The sequence below is a fragment of the Sus scrofa genome, chromosome 3 (assembly GCF_054392235.1).
Source record: "Sus scrofa isolate SSC_HxYL_T2T_F1_AM1 chromosome 3, Sscrofa_HxYL_maternal_Yorkshire_Landrace_v2.0, whole genome shotgun sequence".
NCBI lineage: Eukaryota > Metazoa > Chordata > Mammalia > Artiodactyla > Suidae > Sus > Sus scrofa.
The window spans coordinates 109543833-109566528 of NC_139385.1; the positions used below are offsets into that span (position 1 = coordinate 109543833).

Here is a 22696-nt window from a genome sequence, read left to right on the forward strand (position 1 = left end):
CATTGAGATGCTGCCCCAGCTCTGCCCTAGTTCAACTTTCAGAGCCCTCGGCACCCACCCGGGCTTCCCCCTGCTCCCTGTCTCAACTTCTGGGGGCCCAGGTCGGGTGGGGGCCTGTCTCCTAGTGCTGACTGGTTGAGGTAGGATAGAGCCAGCTGGACCATGCAGCTGTGGGGAGGGCCTGGGCAGCCCACCCTGAAGAAGGGACCCTTTCTCAGGTCCACTGACTTAGAGGGGGCTGTTTTTTTTTGTAGCTTGCCTCTCCCTGTGAGAGTGCCTTTTTAAACAAATTTTATAATGGCTTTTATTTTCTCCATTACAGCTGGTTTACAGTGTTCTGTCAATTGAGAGTGCCTTTTCTGACACGCAGAAAGGGGCTGTGGGTGTAAAGGGTGGCCTGGCCTGGGTTCTGCCTTCTGGTAGCTTGCGGGTTCAGCCCTAGGACTCCAGCCCAGCCCCACCCCACCATGAAGAGAAGAAGCATCTTCTTCTCCAAAGTCAAGGCCAGCCCAGCAGCCCCACCAAACCCAGGAGGAGAGGGCTGAGCACATGGCTGTGTGGAAAGTGTCTTGGGCTCTCCAGGCGTTTCCTAAGCCCAGAGTCCCTATCATACCCCCCCGGTCAGCAATGTGTCTGTGGGAACAACCAGGAGAGGACTGACAATCACACTTAACCTCCTTGCTTTTGAGATGCCACGACTCTTTAGATTTTCTCTCCCAAACACCTGCTTATACACGTACCACAGCCAGCGTGACATTGCAGGGGGTGGCACAGGTCTATGAACCGCTCCCCCAGGTAGAGACCTCTGCTCCAGAAATACGGGCTCTTGGCTGATGCTCTGGCCCTGCCTCTGCTGCTCTTTCCTCGCCTGCTTCCTGGGCGCCCCCTGTGCTCATCCAGAGACAGGGCTCTTTCTTCCCAGGCAGGACAGCCCAGAATTGGCTGAGGCCAGTCTGTGGGCTGGCACCTAGCTGGCTACCTGGGGGCTCCCCACCTGGAGTGGGGTGACTACAGTGGGTGCAGTGGGCGCTCTGCCCAGATCCCTTTACCAGCTGCTGTGAGACTTGCCGCTAAGGCTCACTGCATCCCCTTCTCTGGAGAACTGTCCTGGCACCTCCCAGGCACCCCCATCCCCCCGCCCCCAGCCTGTAGTGGGTGATCGACGCAGAACCTCGCAGGCTGGGCCAGGGCTGTGTTATAAGTCATCTCCAGAGCCCTTGGGATCAGGCTGGAGCCGGAGGCCACCACATCCTTGCTGCGGTCCTCCTCTGTCCACCCTGCTTCCCTCACTGCCTTGCTCCCTGGGCACTCCCCCAGTTCAGCATTCTCACAGGGATCACCCCTTCAGGCTCTGCTTCTCGGAACCTAACCTGAGACACAGGCTTGGCCTACAAGAACTCTGAGGGCCCCTGGCTCCAGACGTGTGTGGCTATGGGGCAAGGAGGAAGCGGTCATTGTCTGTGGCGGCTCAGAGCAGACAGAGGATGGCGGAGGTTGGAGCCTGAGCTGGGGGCTCCAGTCTGGGCAGAGAAGGAAGGCCAGGGTCGGGGCTGCTCAGCCTGCCTCTGTCCTCCCATTCCTCGGCCCCCACCCTGAGCCTGGCCTCTGGGAGCCACACATTATTCGTCCTGCCTTCTCCATGTGGCCACTGAGGACAGAGAGTCACTCTTCTCAGGGCCTCAGTGTCCCATGGAACCGAGGGCCTCTGCAGACACCTTGTCCCTGCCCCATGTGCATGTGTGTGCGTGCGTGTGCTTGTGTGTGTGTGACAGAAGCCAGACCCTCGGCAGGAAAGAACCTGGGGAGATTGAGTACCAGGTCTTCCTGTGGCGTGGAGAAAGGGGTTGACTGGTGGCGGGAGCAGCTGGCCTGACCCACACAGCTGGCAGCTGAATTGTGAATTTGGGGAAGCAGGTTTCCTGCAAACTTCCTTCCCCTTTCCCACTAGGAGGAAGGAGTCTCATAACTTCCCTCCCTCGTGCTGACTCTGCTGCTCCCTGGGTGGATGGGCAGGTGGGGCAGCGTCGAGCACAAAGGCAGGAGTACGAAGCATTTTGGGCACTGTCGTTGGCCAAGGTGGGGCCTGCTTGGGGCTCTTCACATCGCATCATGTAGACCCGGCCCTGATCTCAAAGAAGAGGGAAAGGCCTTTGACGCTTGGGTCTTTCTGCCGTGCTCCCCCGCGGCCCTGCACACACAGCTGCCTGCTTGCCTGGCACAACAGCCTGGGGGCACTGCGGGAGCAAAATCTGGAAGGGAATCAGCGCCCAGCTGACGGGCTGAGGAGGAGGAACTGCTGGGTGTTCTGCTCACCCGCTGATGTCCCATGTCCGACTGGCCTGCATCAGCACTCCTGGGCCTGTGCAGCTGGTCCCTTATGTGCTCAGCCTGTGGGAGGCCACCGGCACCAGAGGACACTCTGGCCGCAGCAGGTGGAAGGAGGGTGGTGGCCCAGCGCCTGGCCCTGGGGGCTGTGGCCATTGTGCTTGCAGCCTGTTTATCCTAAACCTTCCTTCCTTTCACCGCTGGGAGCCAGGAAAGCCTCGGCTCTGTGGGCTCCAGGGTGGGGACTGTGCACGTTTAAACTGTGGGGTTTGTGAAAACCTCATAGTCACACACGTGTGATCAGTGTTGGGGGAGCCAATGTAGACTTTTTGGGGACAGCTTAGTTAAAGATGTTTGTAGCTTCTGACTCAGCAATCCACGCCTGGGAATTGATCCTAAGGAAACAATTCTAAGTTCACACAAGGTGTGTGTATAAAGTCGCTTATCTAGCCTGATTTAGAACTGATTCCGGGCAATGGGAGACTGGAACGTTCACACAATGGAGAACTTGGCAGCCATTTACATGGTGATGGAATTATCAATAAAGCGGCCGTGAACATTCTGGTACATGTGTTTTGGCAGGCATAAACACGCCTTTCTCTTGGGTATGTACCCAAGATGGAATTTATGGGTCAAAGAACGATGTATGTGCAACTTGAGCCAATGCTGCTGAACGGTAGCTGTTCCAACACCCCTGCCCCCACCAGGTGGAGCTTCATTTGCTCCACCATCTTCACATGGATTGTCAGCCTGTTTCATTTTGGCTTTTCTAGGAAATGTGTAAAGGTGTCGCCTTGTGGTTTTCATCTGCATTTCTGAATATATGTCAACAGGAAAATGGATAAACACATTGTAGTATATTTGTAAGGTGGAAAATTACACAGCAGTGAAAAAGAATGAACTACTGAGTCATGTGATGACATGGATGTAACTCCAAAAAACATGGCTCAGAGGGGAAGAAGCCAAACACAGGAGAGTATACGTACTGTGTGACTCTATTTAGATGCAAATCCCAAGCAGGCAAAACCATCTAAAATGAGAGCAGTCAGAACAATTTTCTATGAGGGCGGGGAAGCCCTAGGAAAGAGACGAGGGAAGCTTCCGAGTGTTGGAAATGTTCCATACTTTGATCTGGATGGTGGTTAAATAAGTGGATGTCTACATAAAATCTTATCAAGCTGAATAACTTTGCATTTTGTTGTCTCTAATACACTTGTATTGAACTTTAAAAAATAGTTTGCCAAAAAAGAAAGAAAATAATGCAGATCTATGCTGATTAACATAGAATTATGTTTAAAATATAGTAACCATAAAAATCTGGTTGCAAAATTCTGTGGACATTTGGGGCTTCATTCATAAACATTTCCTTGGTGAAAGTCTAATGGCTCTCATTTTAAGCTAACGTAAAATATTGAATAATGGAGTTCCCGTCATGTCTTAACAGAAACAAATCTGAGTAGCATCCATAAGGATGTGGGTTCGATCCCTGGCCTCGCTCAGGGGGTTAAGGATCTAGTGTTGCTGTGAGCTATGGTGTAGGTCACAGAAATAGGCTCAGATCCTTTGTTGCTGCGGCTGTGGCATAGGCCAGCGGCTACAGCTCCGATTTGACCCCTAGCCTGGGAACCTCCATATGCTGTGGGTGGGCTTAACAAAAAGACAAAAAAGTATTGAATAACAGTTTTTGAAAAGGATTGAAAGAGCACAGGCAGCATTGTATAGACATAATAAATAACTCAATTGTACACTGATGAGGAAACCAAGTACCACATTTTGAAGGACTGAAAACATATCCTGTGTCCACTGGGCCATGAATATGGGCCCTGAAGGAAGGAATATCTGTAAATTATATAAAAAGGAAACAGAGAAATTTGGAGTATCTTTTTCCTTCGTTTTCTTCCTCACTTCCTCCTCCTTCATTTTTTTTTTTTTTTTAAGGCTGTACCCAAGGAAGTTCTTGGGCCAGGGATCGAACCCACACCACAGCAGCAACCAGCTGTGTGTGACAATGCCAGATCCTTAACCCACTGAGCCACAGAGGAACTCTTCTTCTTCCTCTTCTCTTGCTCCTTTTCCTCATCCTCCAGCCAGTTCTAGCAGGGAAGCCTCTGATTCTCTCTTCTGTGGCTGAGAATCTTGGTAAAGGGAAGAAAGAAGTGATTTAAACTCAGACTAGGATACTCGTTCTGATGCTGCCACTTCCTGCAAGGCTGACCTTGTGATACTCGCTTGTTCCCTCTAAGCCTCAGTTTCATCAGCTGTCAAATGGGGATAATGCCTGTCGGGCTGGACGGCTGGCGGGATCAAGGCAGCAAAGGATTGAAGACATGGCAATAATTGCCAAAGAACCCCAAACCTTTAAAGTAGGATGGTCCTTGCCAAGGTGGAGGAGGCACAGAAGAGACTTTCATGTCGGGTGGTCCTGGGTTCGAGTCCCAAGGACATCGCTTACTGTGTGGCCTCGGGCATGGGGTTTAGCTTTTATGAGCCTTGGTAGGTTGTCTTTAAAACACAGATTGAAGACAGTGTCTCGAACACAGAGCTGGCCAGGATGCTGAAGGAGATCACGTTTGTAAAACAAGTAGTGTAGCGAGAGTCTGGATGGAGGAAATGCTCGGGAAACAAAGCAGCAGCAAGCAGATGGCCACGAGCTGCTCTCAGATCCCTGTATCCTGTTGGCGTTTCCCAAATTACAGCATGGAATCCCCGGGGGTAGAAACATGGAGCCGACTGGATGCTCTCTGTCTGAGGGTGGGAGCTTGTCTCTCCCCTCCAGGGTGGGAATAATGCCACTCTTGCCACTCTGCTGCCCCCACACTGGTCTTGGCTCTGCAATGAGTCCACCGGAGCCACCAAGCCTCACCCCAATGTGCTTGGGTCCTGAGAGGATGGTGCCCATCAATGGCATTTCACGGAGGTCGAGGCTCTTGTAGGGCCGGGGTGCCAGGAGGGTCTCTGGAACCAAGCACAGAGCCTGAACCCCAGCTCAGGGCCTGAGGGGGACTGGTCCAGGAGAGGTCCCATCATCTCTGCCTTGCCCACGAGGAGTGCGACAGGGACTGGTGAGTCATGAGATGGGAGGACCCTGGATGGGAAGCTGAGCACAGAAGAGGCTAAGGAAGAGGCCAGGGGCCTGGAGGACCCTCCCCCAAAGCACATCTTCCCCCCCGCCTCGAGGGAAATTCCAGCTGGCCACCTACTGCGTGCCCAGCTCTGCAGCATTGAGGCAGAACAATGGACGAAAGAGATGCCATCCTCATCTCAAGAAATCTCAGCCTTGGATGGGACAGACAAGTCCCTGGAAATACCAGAAAGCTGTGCACTAACAAGTGTAGGGAGCCACTGATGAGGGTTGCCAAGCTTGCCGTGCTGGGGGCACGCGTGAACCTTATCACAGGCCTCAGACCTGGTTCTCAGGCAGAGGCAGTGACGGGGCGCTCGCCCAGACCGGGCTTGTAAGGGTGGGGGCTGGGAAGGCTTGCCCTACAGGAAGTGGCTTCTTAGCCCAGTGGAGGGAGGGCCTGGTCCTCTCCTTTCTCTAGGAAGGTTTCAAGGGGCAACCTGGGATGTGCTCCACATTCCCGGACTTGACAGAGAGTCCCCCTTTCTGAGCTTCCACCCCCACCGTCCCCTCATCTCACTCTGCCCCATCCCCCTTTTATAACATTTCTAAGCAGAAAGGACACTGGAGCTGCCCTGTGCACCGAGGCCAGGAAGCGGATAAGTCAAGGGACTCATCCAAGGTCGCCCAGCTGGTCCTGGCTGAGCCTGGAGACCTAGACCTTCTTGGTTCCAATCCAACGTGCTTCCACCATGTGCTCCGGTGGGGAGAGCTGGTGGGCTCACTAGGCTGGACTTGGGGCTCTGGGGTTGAGAGACGATAAAGACAGTCCTTAAACGCCCGTGTTTGAGTTGATCTGGAAGCCATGGGATCTGAGGCTTTTCCCACAGGTAAAGTCAGAGATTTTCCTGTCTTTGGTGGCCGTATTTTCTTCTTTCCTTCGCTGAAACCATTTCAGCCTCTCCCAGCATTGGTTTTGCCCAGACTTCCTGGTCGAGGTGGCCGTACCACGTGCGGTTTGTAATAGGGCAGGGGGGTATCTGTGTGGGTGTGGGATGAGCACGCGTGATGCCACATCTGTCTGTCTGTGTCAGCATCTGTCTGTCTGGGTGTGACGTGACTCAGATGCTGAGGCTCACACTCCCTCAGCCTCCCCCGCCCTCTCCCCTCACCCTGCAGCTCTTGAGCAGCTGTATCCCGCCCCCAGGGAAGGAATGTCCCTGGCAGCCACAATGCCCTCCCCAGGCTAGAAGGGCAGCACAGGTGGGGGCGCTGTGTCCAGCTGGCCCTGTGACAGCGCCGCCCGGGGGGGAGCCACCCCTCCAACCTCCCCATCAGTGCTGCCTGCTACAGCTGTTGCCCTGAGGGACCGGACTGCTTGGAGGCCGGGCGACCCATCCACGGGACCCCCCTGTGCCCAGCCTGGTTGTCCAGGAGTCCCTGGAGGGCAGGGCCCTGTCATATTTGCCTCCCTGTTGCCCCATCAGCAGATCCTTCTCCAGGAGCTGGGGCCTGGCCAGGGGCTGTCCATGCAGGGTCGGGGTGAGCAGAAGTTCCCACCCGAGGCCTGAGCTGTCCAGGGGTTGCCCTGGAGGGAGGGGACTGCTTCTGGGAAAGGAGCACTGCAGTTATTAGAAATCCAAATCCCACTGCCTTGAGGGAGTGAAACCCAGACACCATTCATTCTTTCTCATGACAACAACAAGCAGTCTGATCAGGATGGTGAGAAAAGCCCAGAAACACCATTTTGGTGATTTTGAGCCAGGCTCATGTGTGCTTCGGGGAAGGCAACGTGACATCTACAATGGGCATCAAAGGATGGGTGGGAAGCAGAGACACTGCAGTGGCAAAGGGGTGACAATCGGGAGGGGGACTTTGGGCTCAGAGGTGGGGCCAAACCCGGTGCCCAGTTAGAGATGCGTAGGTGCCAGTGTGTGGACAAACATCTGGCTGTGAGGTGGGGCAATTCAGGGGAGAGACACTCCATGAGACCTGGTGGGGCCGAGAAGACCTCAGGGAGGAGTGAGGAGCACAGCAGGCAGATGACATCCATGAACCTGGAAGGCCCTCTACTCCCCATCGTGGCTTTTTTTTTTTTTCTTTTTACAGCCACACCTGTGGCATATGGAAGTTCCTGGGCTAGGGGTGGAACTGGAGCTGCAGCTGCTGGCCTACGGCCACAGCCACGCTGAATCTGAGTCGCATCTACAACCTACATCATAGCTGGCGGCAACACCAGATCCTTAACCCACTGAGCAAGGCCAGAGATTGAACCCACAGCCTCATGACACTATGTCAGGTTCTTAACCTGCTAAGACACAATGGGAACTCCCCCACCTTGATCTTGAAAGCCAGAGGCCTGGGGATGGAGGACCAGGACACTGTCTCTGAGAAAGAGCAGGGACCCTCAGCTTGTCCCAGTGAGGGGTGGGCAGGGCTTAGAGCAGTGAAACAGGGGCTCAGTGCATCTAGGGAGCCCCAGCCTGGCCTGGCCTCCCTCTGGTTCCTCTCCTTCACCCACAGGAAGGCCCTTGCCTCCATATTGGACATACCTATGGAGCATAGAGCTCAGTAGCTTGAATGGGGCTATGTGACCTCACATAGGTCACTCAGCTTCTTTGGGCCTCAGTGTCCTCCCCCATAAACCACAGGGGCTGGGCTCCATGGGATCTCAAATAGCTCCCATGTCACCTGCCAGCCCTGACTAGCTGGTAAGGTGGGGTGGAAGATTCTGACACCAAGTCCAGGCTGGGAGGAACAGATGCTGTGATCCACTAGTGATGTCTGCTGTGTCTTTCCAGAGTGGGGAGTGGCACGCATGCCTCCTATCCCTAGTCTTCACCTAACAGTGGGTGGAGGGGAGAGGAGGAGGCCCAACCTTCTATGAAGAGAGGTTCCCAATCTTCCATGTATTCTCCCAAGGCCAGATATCTAGATGGAAGGCAGGTGTTTCTGAGCATCCATCACTTGGCTTTTATAAACCAAGGCATAGCCAGAGATTCATGAGGAAAAAGAAGGAGAGTAAATATCCCCACATCTGAGTTCTTGGTCCATTTGTCTTTCCGGCATTTTGAAGAATGTATGCCCAGCTGCGTTTATCTATAGCTCATAAGAGGGGAAGTTTTGTTGTTATTGTTTTGTTCATTTTTTGCTGAAGAGGAAAAAAGCCGTAACAATTGCCAAGAAAGAAAGGACAGGCCAGGAGTTCCCATCGTGGCACAGTGGTTAACGAATCCGACTAGGAACCATGAGGTTGAGGGTTCAATCCCTGGCCTTGCTCAGTGGGTTAAGGATCTGGCATTGCCATGAGCTGTGGTGTAGGTTGCAGACGCAGCTCGGATCCCGTGTTGCTGTGGCTCTGGCCCGCGGCTACAGCTCTGATTAAACCCCTAGCCTGGGAACCTACATATGCCACGGGAAGCGGCCCTAGAAATGGCAAAAAGTCAAAAAAAGTCAAAAAAAAAAAAAAAGAAAAAGAAAAAGAAAAAAGAAAAGGGCAGGCCAAAGGAAGTGGATGAGTTGATGAGTTATATAATTGGGTTTAAATGGAAACTAAAATCTTGAGAACTTTAATCAGAAAAATAGAGTATGTTCATGAAATGCATGTGTATTTGTGTGTATGTCAGTATGTGTGTTTGTGAATACTGTGTGTCAGTGACTCTGCTGGGTGTGTATAATGCACGTTGATGCACGAGGCATGTTCGTGCAGCATAAGCATGTGTTGATATAGTGTGTGCTACACAGTAGACGTGGAGGTAGTTTGGTTCCACGTCAGTGGTGTGCAGTGTGCCTGTTGGATATAATGGACATCAAAATAGGTCAGTGTGTTGGAGTTCCCTTCATGGCTCAGTGGTTAATGAACCTGACTACTTTCCATGAGGACACAGGTTCGATCCCTGGCCTGGCTCAGTGGGTTAAGGATCCAGCATTGCTGTGAGCTGTGGTATAGGTCGCAGACACAGCTCAGGTCCTGCATTGCTGTGGCTGTGGTGTAGGTCGGCAGCTGTAGCTCCGATTGGACCCCTAGCCTGGGAATCTCCATGTGTCGTGGGTGCAGCTCTAAAAAGACAAAAGACAAAAAATAAAAAAGTCAGGGTGGTGTGTATGTGTGCAGGATGTGTGTGCATCATGTATGTGTGACCTGTGACGTGAGCATTTCGGGTAGGCACGTGGCGTCCTTGCCCCGTGATGCACTGGCCTTGAGCAGGTCCTGGCAATGACGTCAAGTATCATCAGAGCTTGAGAGCAAAAAGCCCTGCATCTTTTTCAGGGCTTGCTCTTCCAAGAAGAAATTGGGAGTTTCCGGGGTCTGCTTTCCACACCCTGTCATGTCCAGACAAGCAGAAAAAGACTGGATCTGGTGGAAACCCAGCTGCCGGCTCATGACGGCGATTAAAAGGCTTATGGCTTGCCGTTTCCATGAAAAATTGCTCATCCAACTTTTCAGACCTTTTCTCTACTTTGGCGAAGGTGAAAAATGTTCCCAGCAGCTTATTACTGGGAAGTCGAGCACTTTCTGTGATGGATTTGGGGCACACTTTGAACAAAAATGACTCTGTGGTAGGGAAGATGGTTGCCAGACAGCCAGAGCTCCCAGCACAAGTGTTCACAGTAAGAGTTGTTTCCCCCAGCACATTAGTGGCCACAAAATGTGGCAAATCCATCCCTTTTCTCTGCCTTCAGGCAAGACCACTGGAAGACTTCGCTCTCCCAGGCCAGGGGGCAGAAGGGAAGTGGAGGCCCCTCGGCTCTGTACCCTTGCAGAACTCATGGCACCTTCTTGAGCCTCTGATTTGTCAAGAAGCGTTGTCCATTGGAGCCCTTCTTGCTATACAGGACTGTGGTGTGAGCCCAGAAGCCACAGATGTGAATATTTTTACCGAGTTGAAGGGACAGTCCCAAGGGGCAAGGTGGTTCCTGGCACAGGGCCTGCTACCTAGTAGGTGTCCAGTAAATAGCCGTTGAATGAATGAATGGCCCAGGAGGGACCATCCAAGAGAAACAGGCTGGTTTCCACCCACCGCCAAGCAGAGCTTCCAGGGCAAGGCTGGGGCGGACGTGCCTGCCTGACCAGCTGTCGGCTTTCCCCTCCCCTTTTCCGGTCCCTCTCCCCATAAGCTCAGCTGGTTCCCACACCCTCGCTCTGGGGGCTTCTGCTGTCATTGTTCAGCTGTTATCAGACCCAGGCCTCTGCCAGCCTAGATGCTTCTCTGGACCAGGAACAGAAGCAGGCAGGCTGTGGGGAAGGGGAGCGTCACAAACTGAGGCAGAAGAGAATCAAATCTCAAATGCCCCTGATTAGTGCAGTCTCAGCTGAGGAAACCAAGGTTTAGAGAAGGATCGGGCATTCCCAAGGTTAGGTGGAAAGGCGGTAGAAAAATCATGATTACCGTAATTATGGTAATAGTAGTATCTACCGTGGTAGATCATATGGTGGGATAATATATTTTTAAATATTAGCTAGTCTTTCCCCCCAGTGTTTTCTTGCATTCCTTAGTTCCGTGTAGCTAGTTTCCTTTGAGGTGCACAGGAGAATATGAGTGTTTGTGCAGCCCCTGGTGTGACTGAGGGGACCTAGGGAGGCTGCTGGGGGCTGGAGGCCTCAGCCCTAGGATGCTAGGTGGGCAGCCTGAACTGGAGACTTGACCGCTTCGGGATTTTTTTTTTCTTTTTAGAGCCGCACCTGTGGCATGTGGATATTCCCAGGCTAGGGGTGGAATCAGAGCTGCAGCTGCTGACCTACACCACAGCCACAGCAACACCAGATCCAAGCTGCATTCACAACCTACATTGCAGCTGTGGCAACTTCGGATCCTTAACCCACTGAGCAAGGCCAGGGATCAAACTCATATCCTCATGGATACTAGTTGGGTTCTTAACCTGCTGAGCCACAACGGGAACTCCCACTGACCACTCTAGCTTTGGTGGCTTAGAGAATAGGCTAGAATTCTTGGATTTTGAGTTTCAAAAACCAGACGGTGCAACTTCTAGAATAAAAAGAATAATCATTGAAATTTCATACTCAGTGAGAGAAACAGAGCTGGAAAAGGAGAGGTGAGAATTCAGCCAAAGTGCAGCACAAAGAAGTCAATAAGTGGAAAATAGGGAAGAGCGAGAGTTATGGAGAATAGATCGAGAGCGTCCAAATGCTGCCATGCAGAATTTCAGAAAGAGAGGCTGGGAGTTCCCGTCGTGGCGCAGTGGTTAATGAATCCGACTAGGAACCATGAGGTTGCGGGTTCAATCCCTGACCTTGCTCAGTGGGTTAAGGATCTGGTGTTGCCGTGAGCTGTGGTGTAGGTTGCAGATGTAGCTCAGATCTGGCATTGCTGTGGATCTGGTGTAGGCCAGCGGCGACAGCTCTGATTAGACCCCTAGCCTGGGAACCTCCATATGCGGTGGGAGTGGCCCAAGAAACGGCAAAAGGACAAAAAAAAAAAAAAAAGAGAGAGAGAGGCTGGAAGGAATAAGAGGTAATCTTCAGAGGAACAGTAGCTCAGAAATTCTAGAACTGAAGACAGATAGGAGTTTTCACATGGTAGCATCATAGCAGGATCTGGGCCATCGTGGTGCAATTCCAGATCTCAAAGAGACGGCTCCGGGATCCCCTCGCTCCTAAAACCCCTCCCTTCTGACCGCCTCAGCCCTCACCACAGGACCTTGGCTTCTGCACTGGATCTTAGACAGCCTCTGTTTGTCATTCTTTGCTGAGCAAATTTTGCCTTCTCTATGAACCTGGGAGCTCCCTGAGCATGGGAGCCTCCCCAGCCCCCAGACCTGGGAAAGGATGGCAAATTCCCCCGGCAGAGGTCGGCTCAGGGACCCGGACAGGTAGCTCAACTCTTCCTGTTCCACTTTCTTCATTTCTAAAATGGAATGAGAACTACGTGGTCCGAACACTCTGAGATTTACATGCTATGTGATTTTCTCAGACACCGAGTTCCTGTTCTGTTTAATCCATTGCCTTTTACATTTCACTATTTTTTATTTTATTTTATTTTATTTTATTTTATTTTATTTTATTTTATTTTATTCTTTTATTGTTATTTCCACAAGGGCTTCATCTCTAAAATATACAAACAACTTACACAACTCAACAGCAAAAAAAACTAACAACCCAATGGAAAAATGGGCAAAAGACCTGAGGAGACATTTTTCCAAGGAAGATATACAGATGGCCAACAAGCACATGAAAAAATGCTCAACATCCCTGATTATTAGAGAAATGCAAATCAAAACTACCATGAGATACCATTTCTCTATTTTTATTTCTAGATAACCACCCTCTTCCATTCTGCTATTTCATTCTCTTACTTCGTATGCTCATGAAGAACCACAAAACAATCGCTTTCAAGCTTTGTTTTAGCAACAGAGCCCTTTCATCAAATAAAATAGGAAATGGGAAAATGCATGTCTGGGAAATCTGCTTCAGGGTGTTGCATGAAAAAAAAAAAAGAGTTCTGTGGTCAAATAAACTGGAGAAACACTGGATTAACCAGTTAACTGGGTCTTTTCAGGATTTTTTTTTTTTTGAGACTTTAATATTTGCATTGTGTACCAGGAGTCTGACACAGAGGGTAGCCGATGTACCAGAGTTTTGCAAACCTACCTGTTTTATCGGGGATTACTCTGTAGGCTGGTGCCACGCAGAAGACACTAGAGAAGGACAGTGCTGGAGAATAATAACAATTATAACAATGATAATTTTTACGAGGTCTCCCCATTCCGATCTAGCCTAGGGCTAAACACTGAAATGGGAGGGGAGGCAATAACTATTCCGAAGTGAATGTAAGCTTTGGTCTCCCCCAGTCCCAGAATCTAAAAGGGCCTGTGGGAAGCCCAGTGACTTTCAGTCCTTCGTGCTTCCTGCCTCTGTTCTGCAGCCACAGACACGGCCTGGTCGGCACGGACATGGCGAGGTGCAGTTCCACTGGTCAGTTCTTCTGACACCTCTGGCTGAGGCCCAGCCTCTGTCTCAGGGCTGAACCGGCCCTTCGGCCCAGGCGAGAGGCCCCAGTGCTCCAGCCTGGCCCGTGAGAGCTCTGGGAACCCTGGTTCCCACTTGCCCATCCCTTCCCGGCAGCCCGAGAGGCTATCTAGGCTTCTCTTTCCTCTTCTTAATGGAGGAAAGAATTTCTGGAAATGCGGCTGGGCCAGTGACAATGAGGCAGGATGCCCCCCTCCCCTGCCCCCTGCCCTGCCCGCGCCAGCCCTGCCAGCAGACTCATCGCCTCTCAGGAGCTGGGGCCCCCGTAGGGAACTCTCTCCAGCTTGTTGGTGGCTCTGCAGGGGCAGGAGAGGGCCAGGCCAGCCCCTCCCTGGCTGCCTTTCCCCACCTCAGGCTCCAGGAACAGAACAGACCCCAGCAGCAAGGCCAGAAAAGAGGGCCAGGTGCCCTGAACCCTCTCCCAAGGGGCCATACCCCATGGTAGATCTGTGGGGTCCCCTCCTGCCCCCAGCCTTTCCCTCTTCCTTTCATCCCTTGGACAGACAGTGAGGGGAGGGGCTGCCCCTGCCCCAGGGGCTGTGATGCAAGAGTGAACAAGGCTGGGGGGTCCAAAGTGGGGTGGGATGGTCCAACAGGCAACTCAAGAATGCTAATAGGAGTTCTTGGGTGGCCTAGTAGCTAAGGATCCGGCATTGTCACCAATGTGGCGTGGCTTCATCCCTGGGTGGGGCACTTCCACCTGCCGTGGGCACAGGCAAAAAGAAAAAACAAGCAATGCTAATAGGATGTCTTAGGCTTTGACAGACAGGTGCACCGCAGAAGCACGCACTTCGGGCTGGATAAGGATCCGGAGGAGGTGATGACGTGGCTTGTGAAGTGGCATTTCCCCAACTTTGGGGCTGAGGATCCCCGAACTGAGTGAGACTCAGTCCTTGCTTTCAAGGAATTTCCTCTCTGTGTCACTCTGCCTCTCCCTGTCCTTCCCTCTTTTTTTCTGGCTCCCCTGGCTGGCTCCAGCCCACCTTCCCCTCTCTGTCTCAGACCCCACATCTCCCTGACTCCCTGCCGTGCCCTGCAGACTTGTTATTGCCAGGAAAGGTAAATAAATCCTAGAAATTCAGCAGACCCCCTTCCCACAGCTCCCTGGCTTGGTGTCCCATCCCCGGGGGGCTGGGGGCCTCAGGACCGCTTCCCCATCGCCACACCCCTTGGGTCCGCTAGCTGACTTTGTTTCTCTCCTCGGCGACTCTGTTGCTATAGCTACAGCCACATCACCCAGCCATCCTTCCTGAGGGGAAGCTGGGCAGGAATTTTTGTGCTTTAAAAAGTTGTTATTGTCTGAGGGGAAGCAGACCAAAAAAAAAAAGAAAGAAAGAAAAGAAAAAAGGGGTGTTTTATCTGCAGACTGGAACTGGCTTTTCCTCCCAAACTAATGGAGTTCCCAAGGAAGGGATTCGTGGGGCACTTGGGTCCAGAGGAAGAACAAGGGCCTGGAATGTCTGTCCCTCTCGTGTATAGACTGGCAGCTCTCTCGATGCCCTCAGGCTGGCTTCCTTGACTGCCTCTGCCATCTGACTAGAGTGTGAGGACCCAGGGGCCCTGCCCCACCCCCAGGTCTGAGACAGCCCTGGGAGCCCAAGGAGGGCCCTGGATGGGTGTTGCAGAGCCCAGTGTTTCTTGCGGCCAGCTGCTCAAGAGTCACTTCTGTGGCTCTCTTCTCAGTCATCGCTACCCCATCCCCTCCCATGCTCCAGACCACTCCCCCCCCCCACAAGGTTCTGGGGCCTGGGACTTGGAGATCCACTGCAATTTCCTCAGCCTGGTGCTGTGGCCACCCCTCCAGCCGAAGGCACAGAGGTGGAAGCAGCCCAGTGCGCCCAGCTCCCTTCCCACCCCACATGCACACTGGGCTGCTTCCACCTCTGTGCCTTTGCTCACGCTGTTCCCGGGCCTGGAGCGCCCTCGCTTCTCTCCACTTAGCATCCTTCCCGACCTAGGACTAGTCGCACCTCCCAGCCGCCTGGCCCGAGTGCCCACCCGACACTGGCCTCTCCTCCGCCCCCTGCTGTCCCTCCAAGACCAGGTGCTGTCACTTTGTGGTGACCAACACCTCCACACAGACACACGTCTGGGCGATGGATGAGGCTGCAGCGGCTCCCTTCCCTGCTGCGGCCGTGGTCAGGAGATCGCCCCTTGAAGAAGCCTGATATTTTCCAGGAATTTCCTGAGGGGAGGGGACCAAGCACTCTGGAATGAGAGCCAGCTGTGGGGTTGAGGCCTGGGGTCGGGGGTAGGGTGGGCTCTGGGCTTCCTGGCTGAGTCAGCTACCCTCCCCGGGAAATTTATGGGCTGAGTCAGGGTGGGGGAAGCAGGGGTGGGGGTGGGGAAGGGGGTGGGGGTGACTTCTAGGAAGTCTGTCAAGGGGAGGGCAGCCGGGCTGACTGGAAGTGAGACTGGCCGAGTCGGCGCAGACCTCGTCTCCCCTCCAGCTCTGCTTCTCCTGCCTGGAGCCAGTAAAGGCAGCAGCCAAGAGTTGGGGGAATGCAAGGCTGCAGAAGCAGGAAGCCTCTGGCAGGGGCCATGAAGACAGGAGGCATGGCTGGTGGCTGGCAGGGAGTGGACCAGGGCAGGCTTACGGCTAAGTTGGGGCTGAGGAGAGCTGCTGGCCCTGGCGCCCCAGCCTGAGAGCCACCCGTGCTCCCTTCCCTCCCTGCCAGATGCCTTTCCCAGCAGGCCTGGCCTGCACTGAAACACAGACCTGGCTTCTGATCTCCCTTCTGCTGTGGACCTGCTGGGCGACAACGGGCTCAGGGCCGCCTCCTCTCAGCCTCCAGTCCTCAGTTGGGCAAGACGGCCTGGCTCCTCCGAGCCCTGATATGGGGCTACTCAGCTACAGCCAGGGTGTCCGGTCCATTGGCAGTGGCTTGGAAAACAAGACTCGGCAAAAACAAGCCCAGGAGAGCTGCCCTCTGAGGCCCACTGCAGGGCTCGGCCTTGAAGGGAGATAGGGCTGGGGTAGGGGGGCCATCAGGGGAGGCTGAGCCTGGTCACCGTCGCCTCCAGGTTGGAAGAGCTGTGTGAGGTGAGGGGCGGGGCGCATCATCACACACGGGTCCCCAGCTTCACGCTCCAGAGTCCTAGCAAAGACCTGTTTCTGCCCACATCACCCGGCATGGGGCCTGGGGTCCCACAGAAAGATGAGTCCTGATCTAAGCTCCCAGGAGGAGCTGTCTCTTGCTAAGAGGGCATGGTGGAAGGGTCCCCTGGGGGGTAGAGGCCCAGCTTTCCCATGTCATTCATGCACAGCTGTTGCATCACCACATCTGTTGCAGAATCATCCCACAGCAGATTCCAGTGTGGTCCTGGGGCTCCGCAGGCCCTGGTCTCAGCATGTTGGAGGGGCCCCCGGATTGCTGTTTCTCAATCTGGCTCACAGCTCAAAGTCTTCATGCTGGGGAGGAGCCCCTGTAAGGACAGTACATTACACAAACCCCAAATTAGGATGTGAGATCTGAAGAATCTGGGGGATGTGTGATACTTTGTAAAGGTATCCATAAGGAGTCTCAATTTGCATGTGACGAATGAGCCGCTCTTCGTGTTGGACCAGCCAAGATGAGATCAAATCTGAACAGGAGCGTCCTGAGCACATGCGGGGGTCAGTGGCAGAGCCTCCATCACCACCCACCTCATGCCCTGGCTGCTCTGTGGGGCAGCGACAGCAGGTAGAAGGCTGTGGAAATTACTTGGGCAAGAGATGCCAGAGCAGACATGGGGCGAGGTGATTGGGTTCTGGAATAAGTTGGAATCCAGCTGATGGGATTCTTGGACTGACTATGGGGTCTCAAGAAAAGACTCAAGGTCAAGTCCAAGGTTTTGGCCGGAGCAACTGAAGGGATGAAGTTGCCATTAACTGAGATAGAGAATGATTTTCGTTGAGCATTTAATAAATGGCTTTTGTGGTCAAAAGTCCAGAAATCAGGATGGTTGGAGCTAAGCAGGGCATCTGTGGGGGCCCTACCACCCACAGGGATCTCTGTCTCATCACACCACCCACCACAGTCCTGAGGGTCCCAAGAGGCCCTGGTGGAGAAAGAAGGAGGCCTACCAGTCTGCCTCTGGTGGAGGAGGGGTAGCAGCTGAAGGGGGTTGGCCTACCCGAGTCGTCTGAGCTGACACAGGGGACCTGGGCCCAGGCAGAGGGTGGCATTAGAACAGGAGGGGTGGTGTGTGGGCCTCTGTCTGCAGAGACCCACCTCTGACCCACAGAGGCTATTTCTCCTCACACCCAGCGTGCTGTTTCCAGGGCCTTCTGGGGGAAGAGTCCGCGGGAGCTGTGGACGGCTACTTTGCTTCCCCGGCCACAAACCCCCGCAGGCCCTGCTGACAGAGGCATTCCTGTGCATCCTGGGCAAGCCAGCGCCTGGGGACTCAGGGCCAGAGAGCCTGTGAGGATGCTTTGTGCAGCTCTCAGGGTGCCCCTGGCCAAGTCCCCTGCCAGGAGAGGCCCGTTTGGCTGCCGAAGCTCCTGAACTTAGGTTACCTGAGGAAGCGGCCTTGCAGCCCATCTGTTTCTCACTGACCCAGAGCCAAACACCCTGTCCTCCCACCTCAGCGGAGATGAGGGACAAGGAGACAGCATTGTGGGAAGAGCCAGGAGGACCACCCCGTGTGACGACACAGACTCCGGGGCCCCCTCCAGCCCGGCAGAGCTGGTGTCTTGGGGGAGAGGTCCTGGGCCCTGCATATTTACAGCAGCTCCCCCAACCTTGAACAGAATCAAAGATGGAACACATGGGACAGGCGGCAGGTGGGGTTTGGGGCGGAGGGGGGTGTCCTGGTTGTCTGAGCACAAGGGACCCCTGGATCTTCGAAGGGTGTCAGGGGGCTTTGGCAGAGTTTGAGCCTAAAAGAAGGATAAAGCCCCAGAGAGAGGGTCACTGTATGCGCTCAGCCAAACCAGAGGCCTGGGCAGGACTCCAGAAGCCTGTGCTGGGGCGGGGGGTGGGGGGCTGCAAAGGGGTGGGCTGCCCTGGAATGGGGGTCGGGAGACTCCGCTTCTCCCAGCAGGAAGGAGAGATCGGGGCCACTGAACGCCGCGCCTTCTCTGAAGAGCAGGAGCCTTGCTGTCAGCTCCGCTCCGGGAAGGACCCGCGACGTTTCCTGCGCCAGCTTGGGAGGGAGGCGGCATTTGGGACTGGGGTGGTCCTGCAGGCGGGGGAGAGTGGGAACCCCTCTGGCCCTCTTGGGGTGAGCCCTGGAGGTGATGGCTCCGCACCCCGTGACCTTGCCTCTTCTCCCTGCAAACTCCTAACCCCGATCTGGGGGAAGGTGAGCTCCGACGGCTGGGGCCTGCCCGCCCAGGAAGACATTAAATAAATAAATGTGCTCTGTCCAGATTTTATCTCATCAGGATTCCAGAGCAGAAGACAAACGGCCTCCCGTCCGGCTGGGAGGTATAATTCATTCTCTCAGGTGAGCCCACAGCCTGAGGGCGAGGTTAGGAGGAGGAAGAGGATGGTTTGGAGCACAAGGAACATGCAGGCGTGGGCCCTGGAGCTCAGCTTGCAAGGCTCAGGGTCAAGACCTCCAGAAAAACCCGGCCTGGGAGTTCCCGCCGTGGCTCAGAGGTAATGAACTTGGCTGGTATCCATAAAGACATGGGTTGCATCCTTGGCCTCCCTCAGCGGGTTAAGGTTTGGGCATTGCCATGAACTGTGGTATAGGTCACAGATGTGGCTTGGATCCTGCATGGCTGTTGCTGTGGTGTAGGCTGGCAGCGACAGCTCCAATGTGACCCCTAGCCTGGGAACTTCCATAGGCTGCAGGGAGAGCCCTAAAAAGACAAAATAAATACACGAAAATAAAAAGAAACACCCAGCCTTCCCTGGAGCCTGCTCAGAGATGGAAACAAAACCTAACACCCTTTCATTCAGGAAGTTTGTTTCTGAGACTTATTCTGGGGGCATTTGAGTGGTGTAAAGACTTAGCTATGGGGTTGTTCTTCACTGTGTTATTCATAAGCCCGAAAAATTGGAAGCAACCTGGAGTTCCCGTCATGGTGCAATGGTTAACGAATCCGACTAGGAACCATGAGGTTGCAGGTTCGATCCCTAGCCTTGCTCAGTGGGTTAAGGACCCGGCGTTGCCATGAGCTGTGGTATAGGTAGGACGCAGCTCAGATCCCGCGTTGCTGTGGCTCTGGTGTAGGCCAGTGGCTACAGCTCCGTTAGACCCCTAGCCTGGGAATCTCCATATGCCGTGGGAGCGGCCCTAGGAAAGGCAAAAAGACAAAAAAAAAAAAAAAAAAACAAACAAACTGGAAGCAACCTAAATGTCCAAGAGGGGATTGGTTCAATAAATTATGAACTATCCAGAAAATAAAATGCAATGCAGCCTCTAAAAGATGATGCTGGAGGAGTTCCCTTGGTGGCACAGTGTGGTTAACAAATCTGACTAGGAACCATAAGGTTGCAGGTTCGATCCCTGGCCTTGCTCAGGGGGTTAAGGATCCAGCATTGCCGTGAGCTGTGGTGTAGGTCGAAGACGCGGCTCGGATCCAGCATTGCTGTGGCTCTGGCGTAGGTTGGCAGCTATAGCTCCAATTAGACCCTAGCGTGGTAACCTCCATATGCCGCGGGAGCGGCCCTAGAAAAGGTGGAAAAAAAAAAAAAAAGAGGATGCTGGAGAAGAACAGTTAATGACCTAGAAATAAGTGTAAAGCATCATAAACAGAAAAATTAAAATCTGACAAATATGTAAAATAGCTGATTTTGAAAATATGATTTCATTAAATATGTTGGAAGAATATATACCAAAGCATTGACTGGCTGCGAGATGAAGTGTGATTTTTAGATTTCTTCTTTTTCTCTTGTTTTTATTTAGGCTTAGCTTATCTGAATTTTTAACATTTTCTAGAATTGCCATGCCGGTATTTATAGACAAAGGACAAAAATTATTAAAAGTATTATTGGTGTTATTATTTTACAAATCAGAATTTCCAGGATTTAGCTCAAGAAGGAGAATTTCTGAGTGGGACGGACGGCTGGACTAAATAGCCCCAACTCTGTCTCCCTCTCCTCTTCTCTGCTCACTCTCCTCTTCGGGTCATTTTCTTTATCCCCACTGTCTCCCCCTGGTACTCCCCCAGGATGCCACTGTCCTTTCAGTTCTCTGGACCAAGCAGAGCTAGAAACCTAGTCTTTGGCTTCTTTTAGCAGAGCGTAGCTAAAAAACCTGGGACAATGATACTAGGGGGCGTTAATAAGCCCTATGGGAAGACAATAGGAACAGAAAGGCAGTATCCAGAAGGACTGTAAAGCCAACCAGACTTCCTCCAGAGCCGCCCAGGTCCTGCCCATCCTGTGTGACTATCCATGAGGGGACAGAGGCTGTACACCCAGAGTCCTCCGTCTCATCTCAATCTTTAGTGTCTGCTTCTCAGGTTCACATTCCCCTCTGAAAGACCTTTTCTTCCTCAGGTACCAGCTCTTAGGAATGACCTCCCTTCTCAGGAGGGACCCACCATCATACGAGGGCACTAGAGCTCAGTCCAGCCTCCTGTTAGAGATATCCCAGGGCGCCACCAAACCATGGCACTCACTGCAGAGGACTTCCACCCTGTACACACACAAAGATGCAGGACTCAAAAAACATCCAGAGTGAAGAGTAAATGGATTGCTTAATATCCCCTCTTCTTAACACCACTCTACCTATATTCTGCATCAGTGAAGCCACGACGGAAAATCAGTGAATTATTTTCCCCCATCAAAAAAAAAAAAAAAAAATTGAGTTCCCTTTGTGGCTCAGTGGTACTGAACCCGACTCAGATCCATGAGGACGCAGGTTCGATCCCTGGCCTTCCTCAGTGGGTTAAGGATTCTAAGGATCTGGAGTTGCCGCGAGCTGTGGTGTAGGTCACAGACACAGCTTGGATTCTGCGTTGCTGTGGCTGTATCATGGTCCGAAAGCTGCAGCTCTGATTCAACCCCCAGCCTGGGAATATGCCACAGATATGGCCCTAAAAAAGACCAAAAAACCCCAAAACTAATAGCAGTTAGAAATTGTAATATGAATATAGATTCATCATAAAAATATTTAAAAATCTAGAAAAGTATAAAGAGTAAAATAAAAATGTTTTATAATCATTACACAAAAGGAGAAAACACTATTGGCATTCATACACACAAATACACTTTTTTTTTTTTGTCTTTTTGCCATTTCTAGGGCCGCTTCTGCAGCACATGGAGATTTCCAGGCTAGGGGTCGAATCGGAGTTGTAGCCGCCGGCCTACACCAGAGCCACAGCAACGAGGTATCGGAGCCGCGTCTGCAACCCACACCACAGCTCAAGGCAATGCTGGATCCTTAACCCACTGAGCAAGGCCAGGGATTGAACCCGCAACCTCATGGTTCCTAGTCAGATTCGTTAACCACTGAGCCACGACGGGAACTCCCACACATATTCGCTTTTAAACAAAATCAGGACAATGCTTGTAAGTGTGTGTGTATATACAAACACACACATAAAATCCCAATTTTATATATGAATATAAAATTATTCACACACATGCATATATAAAATTTTGGGCTTTTTTTTCCCAATGAAAATTACATCACAAGAATTTTTCTCGGTCATTAAAATAGTCTTCGAAAATATAATTTTAAATGGCTTCATAGTATTCCATTGTCTGGCACACTAATTATTAAACCAGTCTTCTATTATTAGACATTTGAGCAATTTCCAAATTGTTTGCCATCATAAATAATAACTTAAGAAACATCCTGGGAGTTCCCGTAGTGGCGCAGTGGTTAACGAATCCGACTAGGAACCATGAGGTTGCGGGTTCGGTCCCTGCCCTTGCTCAGTGGGTTAACGATCCGGCGTTGCCGTGAGCTGTGGTGTAGGTTGCAGACGTGGCTCGGATCCCGCGTTGCTGTGGCTCTGGCGTAGGCCGGTGGCTACAGCTCCGATTCGACCCCTAGCCTGGGAACCTCCATATGCCGAGGGAGCGGCCCAAGAAATAGCAACAACAACAACAACAAAAGACAAAAAGACAGAAGACAAAAAAAATAAAAAATTTTAAAAAATTAAAAAAAAAAAAAGAAACATCCTGGCACACACATCTTTGCATACATCTCTGATGACTTTTCTAGGATATATTCCTAGCAACGGAATTACCAAGTCAATGGGTGTGAATGCCTGCAAAGTTTTTGTTGTCTCTTACCAATGCATACTCGTGAAATTGTATGAATTAGAAAAAAGTAGCTGGAGGCCCCAGAGCAGTGCTTTGTCATCGTTGCTGCACATTCTGAGACCCACAGAAAGTTCTGGGATTCAGGTGCACCCCTGCACCCACCCTAGG

The 22696-nt window shown here is 52.4% G+C and overlaps 1 protein-coding gene across 1 annotated transcript in view; it reads left to right on the plus strand.

Moving 5' to 3' along the window:
- LOC106509841 (uncharacterized) overlaps positions 1 to 22696 on the plus strand; it is a 174568-nt gene that overhangs the window by 143633 nt on the left and 8239 nt on the right. Inside the window, exon 3 of the mRNA XM_085019414.1 lies at positions 18730 to 18961. Coding sequence (XP_084875540.1) covers positions 18730 to 18961 — 232 coding nt within the window. The remainder of the gene's footprint in view (positions 1 to 18729; positions 18962 to 22696) is intronic.